Genomic DNA, 17,139 nt, shown 5'->3' with positions numbered 1-17,139 from the left:
TTGTAGACTTATATTGACAGCATTGATTTAAGTTGAATAACAGAAAAGGGGAGAGACAACACATTTATCTTGTTAGAGAGAAGTGAAGGAGACAGTGAGTCTGTGTTTATCCATCATGAAATCCATATCTGTCTGGAGATTAAACATTATAGCTTCAGTCTCCAAACCACTTCTCCTGTGCACATCAGAGTCTGACCAAGAAATGGTTTGTGTTTTTTAATGATTAATTAGCTGCTGTGATTCTGATCAGCAACGGAAAATCAAGCAATGTTGGAATCATAAACATGACACATTCAGGGCATCTTCAAAAAAGGGATTCAGAGCAAAAATAAGCATCTTGAGTCAAACAACGTTAAATACACAGGATGACTCTGATCCTGTAAAGAGATCGGTGCAGCAGTGCCAAGTTTTCAGATATGTAAATGTTGTTAAGGGAGGGCCTCTGGGTGGAGGTTCTTGGCCTGTGTTAAATCATAATGACATTAATGCTGCTCACTCTCTGAATCTATCAAAGTTTTCTTTCCTTGTCTTTGTTTCAGACAGATTCTTTGATGTTAAATGTCTCTCCTGTCTAACAGTCCATGTTCTCCTTTCTCTTGTACTTCAGTAAGGCACAAAACAACCTGTTTCACACAATCATCTCTCCCAGAGGGCAACATGACCACAAGTCAGCTCACTATGACTGAAACTGCTCTGTGATTCTCAAGTGATATCCAGCGGTGCAAGTTACTTCACTAAAGAGAAAATAGTGTTCATTTTCTACATTTTAAGTCCTGCTTATGTTTAACCTGCAAAGTGACAGAGGAAGATTCTTCGAGCCTGTTCAGCAGATATGCAATTATATATGAACACATTTTTAATTATTTGGTTTTATCGTGATATATACATCTGATTTGTATCACAAATATGGACTTTATTTACAGTATGTTCCTAAAAAGACAGAAGGTGGGTTTACACATATTTTACACATGCTTTTATTTTAAAAGCATGGGGGGGTTTAATGCTTCCTTGGGTGTAAACTGATACTAAATGACTTTTTAAGACTTAATGACCGGATTAATCATGGCCTCTGCTGCACAAGCTTTAAAAGGACAGTGATCTACTACTACTTCAATGCACCAATTAGGCTTTAGAACATTTTAATCTACAGCTGATTAAGTTGTTTTCTTATGTTGCAGGACAATATGGGTCAAATCTGGTTAATGCACACCCTCACTGTTTTTGACTGTTAAACTTTTAATAAATAACAAACAAAACAAGATTCTGAGTTTTTCTAAGTTTATACTAATTATAGAAATGTTATATCCACCATTAAAGAAACATGTAGACACACAGAAGTATATGTTGCTTGTTGATAGCCTCTTTCACACATGACTCACACATCCACCTGACTGAGTCCCAGGCCTCTCTGCCTCTCTGTTGCTCTGTGGGTTTTCTAACCAAGAGCCAGCCGAGGCCTCGTGGCTGTGAGGAAGACAACAGAGGCCATCTGTTGTGTGTGTTTTCTTTGGTGACCTGCCACAAACTCTTCTGCCAGAACACCCAAGGGTGCCCATGTGCACCGCGCTGCGCCTGGGGACCGGCTCACTGAAGCACCTTTATTGTCTACTGGCTCCGTTAGGGAAGGCCTGTGTTCTGCCAAAGCTCAGACACAATAGCAGCACTGAATGAAGCAGGATAGTTACACAACAATGCCATTAACCTTAACTGGAGCAGCTTGGTGGAACACAGAAAAACTTTCAGCGCTGTGAGACAGAAATGTTGTTCCTCTGAGTTACAGAAAATCTAAACTGATCTCAGACTGAGTTCACTGAATTGCAGAAAACTTTTAATCCTGCTGAGGAGGAAGTGAAGACATCTTTCTGTGGTTCTGTGCTCTGACAGAAAACTAACACCATTAAACATGTTTTTAGGGTGAAAACATTTTTACTCCGACCAAACATCTGAATTTCACATATTGGTGGAGTTTGGGTGTAGCTCATGAAGAGAGACATTAGTGAACATGGAAATAACTTCCTTTAAAACTGCTTGAAAAAATAAGTTTGGTCGTCTTTTAAGGATGAGACTCGTTTGAGACTCTTTAGCCTATCTACCTCCTACAGTACAGGGAGATAGCATCATTAATATCCTCATTTATCAGAGAGAACAGACCACAGAACTTCCTCCACAAATCTGACTATATTCATCTCTATAGAGACGACTGCAAATTTAGATTACTGTGACACCAGGACGTCCCAGGGCAGCAGGTCACTGCGTATTGTTCAACTTATTTTCATTTCAAAGTATGACATGAAATTATTTGCCAAATGTCCCCTGAGTTAATCTTCTATTTAATGTAAATGGAGCACTTCTGCCTCCTAGTGAAGGTCCTGACCTGGTGTTACAATAAGCTGCAAACAAACATCAATTATTCAGCTCAATCAGAAACACAGTCGGAGATATTTTCAGTGTTTTCCAAGTCTTAAAAAAAGTTTGTGAATGTCAACAGCTTTCAGCGTCAGCCTGACAGATTGTGGAACTGCACAGCACTGACTGCACAGTGTAAACATGAGATGAGTCGTTTCTGTCAACAGGACAAACAAGCGAGCAGGCCGGGACATGTGGCTGTCTGCAGCTCTGGTTTGGCTCAGACGAGCCTTTAAATCTCTTTCTTTGGATCCACTGATGACTTCTGTATCTAGAATTTTCTAAATATATAAACATGTATGCACCTGATCACATCCTGTCAGAAGCACAAATAGTAATGCAGTTTGTCTGAGGAGTTTTGTTTACACTGTGAAGCTGCTCCTGTCCAGATCGCCAACACCTGGTGGAGCAGGGGGCATTCATGTGCGCTTTTTATGAGAGCAACATCCTCAACCAGGAAGGTAACCTCGGGGAGAACTATGATTAGAAACCAAAGCAAACAAGAAATACAGTCATTATACTGTGCTGTTATAATACTGTAAGTGTTAACACAGGTGCTTTTAATTAAGGCTGATTTGAACCCTGCTCAGGTTGAAAATGGGCGGAGCTAAACAGGAACACTGTGATGTCACCAAACAAGTGATTGATAGAGACGTTCATCTCTCATCTGTAGAGTCTGTACACTCCCACGCACGCCCAGGAGGAGAGCTAATCAAGCACATTAAGTGAAAACACCTGCGTGAGGGGACCATGGGTAAATTCATTCAGGGGCAATTAAGGAGCATTACAACAATAAAGCAGAAAACTCTGATGGATTCTTCATCGTGTGTCATGACCAGGTGATAATCTACCAGGTACAGTCAGCAGCATGCCGCTCACTTTAGATCATCCTGCTTATTACAGGGCTACTTACTAAAGAAATCAATGATCTGACAGAAAATATTGATTTGAAATCAGTTTTATTGATTTAAAAATGATTTTATTTCTTCTGTTAAAAATACAGTCTGTTAGATTGTACAGTTGGAGCTGTATCCATAGCAACGGTTAACTCTTACCCTTCTTACAATGAGCCACCTGAGCTGTTATAAGTGAACATTTCCACAGATTGTGAAGTTAAACCAGGTGAACGGGACCGCACGAATGCAGGTGAGACACTCTGTAGGTTTCTACCTGAGGATGTCATGGATCAGGCACTAGGCCTTTGGTGTGAGCGTCTCAGGGATGTTGAAGTGGGACCTGCTGATTTTACTGAACAAAGGGCTCAACGTCACTGAAAGGGTAACGCCCCATGAGGATGGTGTAAAGCATGACACTCAGTCTCCAGACGTCAGCTGCCTTCCCTGAATAGCTGTCGTTGGCATGGAGGATCTCAGGACTGATGTTTTCTGGGCAGCCATGTTTGTCTGACAGGGAGTCATCATGACGTCCAGGATATAAGTGTCCTCGAGGCTCTCCAGCTTCACAAGGCTTCTGGAGACACACAAGAGAAAGAAAACAGAAACATGACGATCCTGCTTTACTAAACAATGTTCATTTGGTATCATCTGATAATGTCACTAAATGATAATTACATTTATCATCTTTGGATGCCAATGAACACAAAACTAATTACAAAAGACACTAAAGGGGGGTCATTTAGTCTGATCGTCGTCTTAGGTGTTTTAGATTAATCACTTTTAGATGTCAGAAGAAGTAGAGCACAACATGCTCTGGGCTTAAGTTTGAGATTTCCTTTCACTGACATGAAAGCTCAGCCAAAAAGCATCAATATACAAACAGTCTGATCCTCTTACGTTTCATCACAACAGTGATTTATTCTTCTCCTGCATCTATTAGCATCTGTTTGCCTTCCTTTCTAAACCCCACAATAGCAGCTATGATACCCTTGAGTGCTGATAATAATTGCTGGTTGTTGAGAGGTCAACTTTTGACCATCACTGTTTGCAGGCTGCTGTTTGGTCAAAGGCTAACAGCAGTATGATAAAACTGAGTCAGGAAGCTAACACATGTCAAGGAGGCCTGCTCAGGTATCATTTTGAGTCTGTTCCTCTCCTTCTCCAAGAGGTCACCATAGTCTTGTGTCACACCCTTGGGTTCAATCCCAATTAGGTCCCTGTGTGTCGCTCTGTAAAGCAACTTTGTCTCCTCGCCTCTGCAGCTAGGAGGACTGAAAAGATGTAAGAGGATTCTTGACAGGTTATATAGTCAATGCGACCCAGCACTGTCCTGCAGAACTCACCTACTCTCATTCTTGAAGACAAACTTCCTCAGTTTCAGGTCATGGAGGACCAAGTCCATCGTCGTGGCAATGTGTCACCGCCGAGGCATCTAACAGAAGACTGTGGCAGCTTCTACCTCCCACAGCTTCTTGCAGGTGTGAACAAAAGAGTGCATGTGGCTAAAGCTCTTCTCAAAGAACACGTAGGCACGAGTCTCCTCGAGAAGATCTCCAGGACATGTTGGTGCTGGTCCAGGGAAAAGTAGGCCTCCAGGGACTCCTGGCATCAGCAAAAGTCAAACACCTGCAATGATACAGATCTTCAGTTGTGAGCCGTGCTTCACTCTTGTGCATTACATTTAGGACATTATGTACTGAAATAAAGCACATTCTCACACAAAGCAGAGCTCAGCTGGTGTTTGACATCAAACCCGATCTCATCTGGTCCCAGCCGCCCTCAGCTGCTCTGAATGTACTTCTTGATGACCACACAGCCGTGTCTGAAGAGCGGACAGGGTAGGGACTGCAGGAGCGTCCACGTGTTAGTGCAGGGGTCAAAGGTCTCCATGTTGCTGAGGGCAGGACCCTCGCTGCTCACGATGCCTCCTGTGGCGTAGATCTTCCCGTCTAGGATCACAGCGCTGCAAGGACAGACAGAGTTTTGTATATTTCAGTTATCTCCATTTAAAAGCCAGAAACCATAAAGGAATAGTTTAATATTTTAGGATCTACAGGTATCCACTTGTGGGTTACATGAAAAGGTTTGATACATCTCTCATAACTGTCTGTTAAATATGAGGAAGCCACGACCCCCAAGCAGGGACTTTTTGGGGGATCCTGCAGTGGATCTATGACTCCACCGCAGTAACACATCAGTGTCAGGCAGATAAGTGGGTGATTTCAAGTGCAAGTGCTTATGTGGCTTTGATATTATATAGCTGTGACTCACATAAGCAGAAATATTGCAACAAAGCAAGACAGGAGACAAAATCTCCATAAACATGCTGATTGTCATGCTGCCTGAGTTTGTTTGACATCATTCACACACACTGTCAGTATGTCCAACAAGGCTACTTTTGTGGTAGAAAAAAATACCTACACACACACACACGCACACACGCACACACACACACACACACACACACACACACACACACACACACACACACACACACACACACACACACACACACACACACACACACACACACACACACACAGAGAGTGAACAACATGCAGTCCTATTGCCACAAATTCACAACACAGTTGGGACTGAAACAGATTATTACATGAAGCCTAAATCTGCTCAGAGAGAAAGCACAGCTGATCCAAAACAGAGAGCGTGCAGGGCAAAGCCTGGAGCTGGTCCTCCTGATAAACAGAGGGGAGGTGCAGGCCTGCAGAGAGCCGGACGCAGCGGTGGGAGAATATCAGCTCTCCTGCACGACGACCCTGCTAGACTTCATCCTCACACACTGGAAATAGTTCTGTTTCTGAGTGTTTGTGTGTTTTGTCTTCAGCAGCTCTGTGCTGCATTTACTGTCCTCCCTCCTCTCCTGCATCTCTTCCTCTCTCTCGTCAGACTTAGTTAAATGTAGCAGAACAGCTGCCTGGTGTGTGCTGGTGCAGCTTATCAATAACTCTGACAACATGATTTATGTTACACATTTCACACATAAGATCACTGCCTGTAATTTCTTCCCAAAAGTATTTGCTTCTTTCTTTGTCTGCTCCAGCACTGTAAGCAGTGGGTTCATTATCCAGCAAACTGCACTACTCAGTGGCTCGAGCTGAGTGGTATATTAGGATGTGATTCCACTGTTGTTATTTATCACCATTTATTAGTCATGATGTGTCCACAAATTGTATAAAACTTATATTTTGGGGCTGCTGTTTATCTTTCAGAAAAAAACGTCAAACTCCTGAGCTTTAAAAAATATTAAATATTCAACCATAAGCTGTATAAAAGAAATGCACGTAGCCACTGTCATGTCATCTACTTGTATGTATTCCACATAAACTTCCATGTGTCTCTCAACAGTGTCTCACCTGCAGAACTGTCGAGAGTGATTCATGTTGGGACCAGCCTTGATGTTGCCTTTGTCTGGGTCATAGATGGTGGTGGCTCGAGCGTAGGCTCCTCCCAGGATGAATATAAAACCGTTTAGACTCACTGCAGGGGCGTATTTGTTATCTAAAGACATGAGAGGAAGAGAAGGAGAGACACAGAGGAGAAGAAGAGGAGAGATATTTGTTAAAGCACATAGCTGTTGTTTGAATGTCATTCTCTCACACAGAAGAAATTTACACTCAGTGTAATGGCATCAATTTGTTTTTTTGTGTTGTCAGTTTTCCCCTGCTGTCTGAATCATCAACATTCTCCTTATCATTTTACAGATGCATCATTCTCAAGACTGCTTTGGTAATAATGGATCACTGAATCAGTGTGGCTTTCTTGGGTTCTGCTCCACAATATGTTTGAGCTCTGCAGCAAAATAGAAGAGTTACCTAAGTCCCAATAATTCACAGTTTCATTACGCCCTCTGGCACGTCCATAGATTTACTGAGACAAATATAACAGAAAAAAACACTGTGCATGTGTTGGAAATACATGAGTGAACAGGTGAGATAGTGCAGACTGTATAATTCATCTGATACAGTATACAGCACATGAGGAAAACAGAGGCATTGAAGCAGCTCCTCTGTAGAATTATAGATGAAGGGAAACTAAATGAAACAGCGGTTTGTGCAGAACGATGCCGTTGGAAACCTGCAGCTTGTGAGCAGCGACCCTGCTGTGTGGGAAGAGGAAGAGGATTCCTCCTGAGCAGACTGCAGCTGGACAATTTACAAGCAGCATGAATAATGCACCGACAGTTGGCCGCCGTCCTCGCTGTTTGCTGCCACAGTGGACGGACGTCCCTCATTGGAGGCGGCAAACAGGAGAAGTAACGTCTGACGCCTCAATAATGGCTTCTCGTGTTGTAGAACCACCTCCTCCTTTCTCTGGCTGTCCCCCAGCTGCTGAGAGGAGTCGATATGTTTAATGAACAGGTCACCTCTGGAGGAGAGAGGTGCTCCTGCTGCCCCGCACACTGACACTCTGAATGGTGCTTTCACCTTATAACAGTCTTAATAAAAAGAAAAGGGGCCTGATGCATAAAACCTACTCATCATGATTCATCCTTTGGGACTATAAGTGGCAGATCATCATATCATGGTAATCCTTCCAGAGCTGTTGAGATGTTTCAGTTTAGACCAAAGTGATGGACTTTCTGACCAACAGAAACACAAAACCATCAGAACACACAAACAGAAACAAATGACTCTCAATGACTTCATGTTTTATATGAAAACAATGCAGTCATTTACACTGAAATCCAGTCTGAGCGTCTGCTGCTCCCTCTGAGGCGTCAGCTTCAGTTTCTGCCCTGAGAAACGAGCTGCTCTGATTGGTCCTCCTCACATTCTGCCTGACGAGTTCATTTCTTCTTCTACATCTTCATCTCATTGACATGCAGCTGCCAGTCTTTACCAGCACATGTGTGTGTGTGTGTGTGTGTGTGTGTGTGTGTGTGTGTGTGTGTGTGTACATGATGTTTTGTGTTTGGTCTCATAAACACAGAACACTCATTTCTCTCTGCTCGGCGCCTGAGGCAGAATAATAACAGGACGCTCTCAAAGGAAAAACCTTTCTCTCTTTTCCCCACAGAAACTCTCACCACTGCTTCCTGCGTCTCTCTCTCGTGGACTCGCAGTAAGCAGCAGGTTTGAGTGTTGGAGAAGTACCAGGCAGGTTTATCATAAAGCCTCAAAGGACTGCTGTCTGCATTCAACATCTCTCCACTGCTTTGCTTCTGCTCTTGTCCCCCTGGCCTTTAACATGGAAAACAAAATGATTCTGCTTTCACAAACCTGAGATACAGTGAAGAGGGCAGGAGGAGCGTCTGTGGTGGCTGAAAACTTTCTAATTCTGAGGAGAGCCTCGTTATTCTTAAAGGCTCACAGAGGATTTTGTCTGGATTTGCAGCTGAGGTTAAAAACATCACCTAGTGACCACATTCTACATAAAACATGAATAATGGAAGGTTTGAACACGTCTGTGGTGATAGAAGAACAGCTGAGCCTGCGGGGCAACACGGGCTGACACAGCCTCTCACACTGTGATAAAACAGCTCAGTCATAGAGTCGGTGACCCCTCAGGCTGAGGTCAAGGACAGGTAACAAACACACACACACACACACACACAGCAATGATGCAATCTGTGGCTGCTGTCTAAACAAACACCTTGTTGTTGCCTCACATCCTTTCATATCTGATTCCTGCAGCAATACAGCAGATATCTGATCATATAAAACCATGAACAAACACACACACACACACACGCACACGCACACGCACACACACACACACACACACACACACACACACACACACACACACACACACACACAAATATATCACAACTCACTGGATTATACCAACCCTGCACACTACAGATCCAGATAAGACTGCTCTGTCTGATAACGTCTCCCAAACAGCAGTCGTCATCACATCGCTGTAAGGAAACGTGCGGTCAGCATCAACAGAAACAAGAGTTTCTCCTCTGAAAGATGGAGGGCGAGGAGCTGGGTGTCCTCTGCTGCTGCCTGCAGAGAGAACGAGGGAGCAGCAGGAAACAGGACAAAGGAGCTTCAGTTGTTGCTGCCAGAAGCTGAGATAAGATTACAACAAGGTAACTGGAGCAGCAAAAACGTTTCCTTTTTGCATCAATATCCTTTTTATGTGGCGCAGAATAAGAGCAGCCTATGAGGTTAATGCTTAAATTCAGTATGATGGAAGACATGTTGGGGCATGACCTATTAGGTATCTATGGAAACATCTTCTCCACCACTCTCACTCCCTCTCTTTCCCCTCCTCTTCCTCCTCCTCCATCATGTCTCTCATGCTGTGCCTGTTTGGCCTGTGTGTCGTTTGTGCGACTCATTGTTCTGCTGTCGATTTCCCGATAGAGCAGTCTGTGCTCAGAGCTTCTGACGCTCGAGTCCCCGAAGCCGACCAGACGATGGAGACCCATCAGTCAGCAGGGTGCTGGGTGGAGTGTGTGTGTTGGCTGTGATGTGATAGTGAGTAAAAAAAGAGTTTAAAGGTCATGGATGCTCTCTCTATAAGCTTCTGTCTACAACTGATGAGGTCCTACATTAAAACACTTTTCTTCCAACAGTTTTGATTGTTTTACATAAAAGTTGATTTTTCTTTTACACATTTTCAGAAGTTTAAAGCAGCCAGGGTCTAACTTTTCTAAAATGTGATGTGATCGACGGACATCATTAATTTAGAGACTTTAGAATCAGTTGTTTCGTCACTTTAAACATCATTTGCTCTGTTGGTATCTGGTCATACACATGAGCATTAAACAAATTGCACTTTTGGCCTGATGGACTGACACGTTTCCCTCGAGTCATGCAGCGAGCAGGCCAAATAACAACAATATGCTCAGGCTGAGTGAAGAGTTACAGAAGTTAGGACCACTTGAAGTTTTTCTGACATCTGCCATGTTTGTAAAGATGCTGATTTAGAGTTATGATGATTTTGTTTATTAAAAAAAGAACATATTTAAAAAACATTAATATCAAAGAAGCTGAAGTTTAGAAAAAAAAGATGCCTGCAGGGTGCAATGCTTTACGCTGTGAATCAAACAAAACATTTAATGAAGAGGCACATTTTGTTAAGTGTTATAGAAAATGTATCACACTGCCACACTATGTGTAAGACGAAAGGATTTTAGTGAAAACTGTAACTTCAATTACATTTCTAAATTCCTTTCACCTCTATTTTGCCGTGATAGTCAGAAATCTCACTGAGAGATATCTTAACACTCGGCATTAAGGATATCTGAGTGAACTGACATTTTAAAGAAGCATTGCGGCCTCATATTTAGTTTCCTGCATGTGAGGAGGCTCATTCACCCATCATGTTTCAGTCCATATCCTGCTCAGCAGACAGATATACTGAAGACAAAGGAAGACACAGATCTGCAGAGGCACCGCACATCTCAATAGACGTGTTGCAGGGACTATTTTTGGCACAAGTAATATTATTTTTCACTCTGCAGGAGATAGAAAGTCCTGATAAGTGTTTGTGAAACCCATTGGCAGTTCATGCGGGAGGTGGTCCATGCAGACACACATACACATAAACGCACACTGTATTTTTGTAAGTCGACAAGAGCTGAGATACTGCAAGAGTCATGAGAAGGGGGAGACAGAGAGAGATGAAGAGGGAGATTAGAGAGGGAGAGCGATGGAGGGAGGCAGAGTGTTGATCGAGAAGCGCTCCCCACCGGCTCACTAAAATCATCTCCAGCCCGATTTCACAGGAAGCACTAAACCCGTCCATTATCTGTTGGCTGGTTGGCTGCCAGACATCTACACACTGACAGATGATGTCCGCCTGCGTCAGTCCACACACACACACACACACACACACACACACACATAAAAGCTTAGTAGGCACACACACATGTGGAGTAACCTCCTGGCTCATTACATTATGCATGTGTATTGTGTGTGTGCGTGTGTGTCACTGGGGGATGTGTAGCTGATATGAGGTAAGGAGATGTTGTGTGTGTGTGTGTGTGTCTCTCTACATGTGTATGTCTCTCCTCTCTCCTCTGCCAGCGGCTCTGCCAGCCCTTTAATACCATTCAGTTTCACCAAACACACACGTTACATCATCATAATGTTGCTCACAGTCGTCTTGCTCTGAAAAGGCACTAATAACAGAGAGCAAGTTTCTGGGCGACAGAGCTGAGGGGAGAGCCTCCACGCTGGAGCTTTAATGACACCAGAACATCTTCTTGTCAGGAAACATTTGAATTCAAACACATCTTTGACCCAGTGTTTCTCTCTGATGCCTGCTGCTCTGAGTGCTGCCTGCAGCAGCAGTGTGCCACAATTTGAGATAATCATTTCCTTTTTCTGAAAAGCATTTGGACAGCTCTTTGCCCTGAGACTCCATCATGTGCCAACAAGTTAGATGGGACATTTAACAACAAGTATAGAATTCCTAATTGTGTGGAAATTATATTAAAATGAACACATACATTTATATTGCAGCTTTTGAATATGATATAAAACTTGAAAATATTTAACAGGTGAAAATGTTATGTGCACACTTGTGCATGAATGAGTCTGAAGGAGATTCTCTGTGTATGAAGTGCAAAGTGAACATGAAGCACCAACAAAAGATTCACCCTCATACAGTCGTCTCCTGTATGACAAGATTTTATCTTGAAATGGGAAACAGGACTTTACGGTTTCAACAGGAGAAGTCAAGCACACGACATGAAGGTGTTCAAGTGGGTAGAGTTGTGAGAGCACTGTTGCTCAGCAACCATCAACAATAACAAAGGCCTTAACACTCCTTATTGCTCTCTAACAAATAGCAGGACATCATTGACCAGAGATTAAAGGACTTTGGCATATAAATGTTCATAGTAATGATGTTACAATATGAGCCTTTTCCAGTTTCGGTCCATTACTAATAAAAAACACAATTCAGTTGGTGAGCAGGTAATTCTCTTTAAACTGGGGAATGCAAAAACATAATGAGGAAAGAGGAACCACACGTTTGGGAACATCAAACCACAGCCTGGTACACACTGGTTTAAAGAGGAGACAACAGCTCTGTCATGTTACAAAAGGTGAAGGTAACAAAGGCAACACGTCCCTGAGGACGTAACGTCTCTATGTTGTGTTGTGTGTGTGAAACTGTCAGAGGGTTCGGCTGTGGGTGTTGTCACCTGTCTTACCTATCATAGGTGATTCAATGAAGCTCCAGGTGTTGCTCTGAGGTACGTAGGACTGGAGGACCCCCGCCGAGCGCCCGGCCTCGTTCACACCTCCGAACACGTAGACCTTCCCTCCGCACACTGTGGCTGCTGCTGAGTGGACCGGCTTAGGAAGAGGAGAGACCGTCTCCCACTGGTTGGTGATGGTGTCGTACCTGGAGAGGAAAAGGGAGATATTTTAGATCAGATTTTGAACACTGTTACAGTAATTTCAGCGCTGCATGAACAACAATTAAAAAGCAAAGAGACACAAGAGGAGAAGCAGAGAAGCAGAATCTGCTATAAAGTAATGTCATGACCCCACTTTCATTTAACAAATCTACTATGAGGAGTCTCTGCATCACTTCTGAAACCTCCAATGATTCATAAACTATGTGAACACTTTGCAGTCAGTCATTTACACCCACACACACCAATAATATACAGAAACACTTCATTTAAAGTTCCCACTGCGCTGGAATCACAGTGAAATGCTGCTTTTGGCTGCAGGGCTGACACATATAATTAGCAGAGTGCCGACACCACCAGGGAAGAGGGAAAAGACCAACCATTACGTACAATGACAGCAATTAAAGCAACTACACAAAGCAACATATGTTGGGAGCTACAAGCCATTAGTCTCTAGAGTTGGGCTGTGTGTCAGCGCCGAGCTTTGGACCTTTCTCACTGAGCCGTCTTTGGCAGAGACTTCAACACCGAGACTAAAACTCAGCCGACCCAAACAGACACAAACAGACGCTGCAGATGAAAGGGCCTGACACAACGTGAACAAGACACACAAGACACTGGCTGATGAGATTGTGTGCTTGTCAGAGGTTAAGTGTGTGTTTTTAATGTACATTTATTGACTTTTTGTGTTTTTGCCTCCTGGCTCCATTAGCGTGGAGTGTCAGCAGTGTAATCCTGTGTCAACAGGCGACTGATCAAAGCAGCCGACAGCCTTCCAGCTGGAGAAGGCCTCATTAAAGAGCCACAAACAGATCCTGGATCTGTGGATAAAACTCACATCTATTCAGACTAAAGCGAGCCGTCCTGATCAAGGTGTCACTTTGTTATAGAAGAAAAACACACTTACATGAAAAACTGAAGCCAGCGTCCCCCAGGACGACAAGCCGAACACATCAGCCGCTTAAAAAAAGGCCCAAACTGTCACTAAAAGGAGATTTTATTATGTATGATTTTTTTCACTGTGACCTTCATGATCTGAGCGAGCACACAGGTGTCCTCTACTTACTTCAATGTACCCATCAAAGACAAACAGGTGTTTTTTCTTGTCAGATGCTTTTCTTCTGCAGCTCTTGTGGCATTTGAAGTTGAATTTGAATGACCGCCGGAAGCGCTGGTTGCATCCACCTTGCTGTGAGAAGCTGGCTCCATAAAGTGTGAGAGGAGACGGGTGGATTAGCCTTTGGGAAAACTCTCTCTGGGGGTCTGATCATGTTTGTGCATCAGCTGCTGAGGGGAGCGGTTTAAATCAACAGGCAGTCTGAGAGAGAGGTGACGCAGAACACACTGTTGGAAAGATGGACTAGACACTGAAGAGGGCAGATTAGTCCTGTTTAAACAGACACACACACACTGCTGAGAAAGAAGGACTAACACGTGTTTCACTCTCTGGCAGTTGTAATTACCTCTCAGACCACATCAGGGAGGTTCATAAATGAAGGATCAGACACTGCTGAGTGAAGCTGATTAAGGGATCGACACAAGGCCAACAGGACTCCTGCAAACAGCTGCTCATGATGAGAAGAGACAACAACTAGAACAAACACAGACTCTTTACTGTTAAAGTGAGCTAGAATATGTAATGTAATCTCTTGCTGGGTATTTTAACATCAGTCACATCCTCAAATATGGTTTCAAATCTGAAGTTTTTCTCAAGATATTCAGATATTTAAGTTCTTACAAAGTAGCTTCACGCCTCATTATTTTTAAACCCACAGAGTTATCAACCAACTCTGCAGTTCCCATCAGCTCTGCAGTCTTTAAGCATCTTACAGCTCATGATTTGGATTTCACAGCCTTCAACTGTTTTGGTTCACTCTCACTGTTCTCATTAATCTTGCTTCAGGATGCAGCTGCTTTTAAAAAAAGCTGTTAGTAACAGTGTGCACTACCTGCCCAGCACCAAACAGCTGGCAGACAAAATGACTGACAAGCTGGTAAACATTTGCAGTAGTTGGTAGCGGCCAAAAACAGAGCGAGAACTACAATGAATATTCAGCGTACATCACTTTTTCTGAGCAGTGAAAAACAACAGGAAGTCAGAACTGTAATACAGAAATCTCTCAATGAGTTGTTAACATTATTATTTAACTCTCTGATAATAGAGGCTTATGTATCCCCTTTAATAAGAAGTGGAACAAGAAAATAGGCTGTAATAATTGTAAACACTGCACAGCTCTCATGCTGTCAAATGTATCCGCAGCTCTGATGAAGAGGAACACGTGCAGGTCAGAAGAAACTCAGTCTCAGACAATCTCAGAGTTCATGAATCTGATTGAATTCATTACACGTGTGATTCACCATAAAGCATTTAAAATGAAGCGTGACATCAGGACTGACAGTAAGAAGATCCTCAGAGTGGGTGTTTATGGTTTGATTGTATCTCCAGGGCAGAAGAGACGAGGAAGAAGAGGGAGAGAAAAGAAAACACTGAGTTCATCTCAAAAACAAAGACTATCTCTCCTTTCCTTTCCTCTGAAGCTCTCTGTCAGACACATTGTCATCGTCACTTGTAGGAGTTTATCCATCAACATGTTGTTCTGCATCGATTGCTTTTTCAAAAGTGTTTATACACAAAGACTGATCACCACATGAAGCTGTGTAATCGTCTGCAGCTCCTGACAGGCTCGCTTCATCACACAGGGACAATCATCTCAGAAATGAGGCTGCAGGGTTACAGCAGAACAAACAATGTAGGATTGTATTCTTTTATGTAGGAGAGAGACAGAGAGAGAGACGGGTATGAAGGGCAGACAGATTGTGAATGAAAGAAAGAGGACAGACCTTCAGATTTGCCTCTGAATCTGTAATCTGGATAAAGAAAAACAAGTGAATGCTGGCAGCAGCACTGCGGCTGACATGTCAACAAATCACAAGTGTAAGTCGACGTCTGCAGGTGGAAGAGCGACCCACGCAGTGAGACTGTGTTGGTGAAAGAAAACCAGCTGATGTTTCTCTGATCTTTGTTCTAAATGACCCGTCTGCTTACAAACATCATGTTTAATAACAACAGGTGAACTTAGTTACCGTGGAAATGTACAGTCACACCTGCCATGTTTGTTTATGTTGACAGCAGATGGATTTGTCGTCTCCACACCTGCTTTCCTGCTCCAGTGAGTGTTTACAGCAGCAGGACAGTATGTATGTGGCATTCACTTAAATTAAACTACAGCGCCCATGTTCATTGTAATGAACAAACATATCACCCAGTGTTAAAGTGTGACCAGAGACTATATAAGAAGTGGATGCAGCTTCTCGATTTCTGTATTTCTCTCCATAAACAATCTAATGATGTGGAGGACGCCCAAGGCCTCACAGCCATTTCACTAACATGTTTACCTGCAGGGGAGTGTGGATGATGAAGCACGCTTTCCTCCATACCTCTCTCTTTCACACACAATCACACACACACACGAGATAAACTGAAATAGATGGGCTTCCAGTCTCTGAGATACTGACACATATCCATTTCCTCTGAGATACAAACTACAGCATCTATAAACTGAGAAACTGAGAGTGAGGAGTTAGAAGGAGGAATGAAAAAACACACATAACAAAACCAAACAGCACCTTTAAAACTGAGTGTGTGCACTGGAATGCAAAGGAAGTTGGTTTAAAAAACACATTTCATTCGTCACCTGCAGAGAGAAGCTGATGCTCGAGATTCTATCAAACAGCACGTCATGCCCTTAAGTTACAAATTCACATTAATCCCTGAAACTCTGCAGATATCTATCTCACCTGCATGAAGCCTCTCTCTCTGTCTGTGTAGATTGTTTGCCATGCTCACAGTGTAGCTTTCAATAGATAGTGGGAAGTGGTGATCTGGCTTGAAGAAAACAAGGCTACAAAGTGAATCAGCTCCGGCCAGAACGGCACGCAAAACAATTAAATAAGACATAAGTTGCTTACATTAGCTTTTTTCACATTTACCAAGAATGTTCATTACAAGTTAATTGAGGGAAATCCAAACAGCATGACATAAAATACTCCAAAGCATCCTAGGAACAGAAAAACAAATGAAAATATTGTCTGTTAAATTTTCACTTCAAAGCAGATTCAGCTGCACATTTGTACGATGCATGCAGGCGGCTCTGACAAAAGAAGCTGCTGATACAGACTCTGTGTGTTCATTTGAAATCACTAAACTATGACATCCTGCTTCTTTGCATATTTGCTTAAAATGTTTCACTCACACCTGGAAAAGATGACGAAATGTGGAAGGGAGAGAGTGGTGATAATGTTTTCTGCATTCATTTAAATGTCAAGTCAGGCAATAGATGCACATAAAAGTGAACAGGAGAGAGAACATCTATTTTGGAGAGGAGAAGGAGTGAGAGTGTATCTGAGTTGTGTCAGCTGCTGTCTGTGTGTCAGAGCTCATCACAGAAACCGTGAGGCCTAAAAAACAAAAAAAACCTGCTGCTTTTGTAATTA

At 43.0% G+C, this 17,139-nt stretch overlaps 1 protein-coding gene across 1 annotated transcript in view; it reads right to left on the bottom strand.

The window, feature by feature from the left end:
* Positions 1-3,402: 3,402 nt before the first annotated feature.
* LOC138613487 (kelch-like protein 29) overlaps positions 3,403-17,139 on the bottom strand; it is a 126,829-nt gene continuing 113,092 nt past the window's right edge. The window contains exons 12-16 of the mRNA XM_069687176.1: positions 12,439-12,632; positions 6,674-6,818; positions 5,021-5,265; positions 4,646-4,928; positions 3,403-3,876 (exon numbers count right to left, since the gene is read on the bottom strand). Of these exons, the coding sequence (XP_069543277.1) occupies positions 5,082-5,265; positions 6,674-6,818; positions 12,439-12,632 (523 nt within the window). The 3' untranslated portion in view covers positions 3,403-3,876; positions 4,646-4,928; positions 5,021-5,081. The remainder of the gene's footprint in view (positions 3,877-4,645; positions 4,929-5,020; positions 5,266-6,673; positions 6,819-12,438; positions 12,633-17,139) is intronic.

Source organism: Semicossyphus pulcher, unplaced genomic scaffold, assembly GCF_022749685.1.
Source record: "Semicossyphus pulcher isolate SPU_LCO1_2020_fin unplaced genomic scaffold, fSemPul1.0.p SCAF_11, whole genome shotgun sequence".
NCBI lineage: Eukaryota > Metazoa > Chordata > Actinopteri > Labriformes > Labridae > Semicossyphus > Semicossyphus pulcher.
Note: the sequence above shows the minus strand (reverse complement) of the source record. Positions and strands in the feature narration are given on the sequence as shown.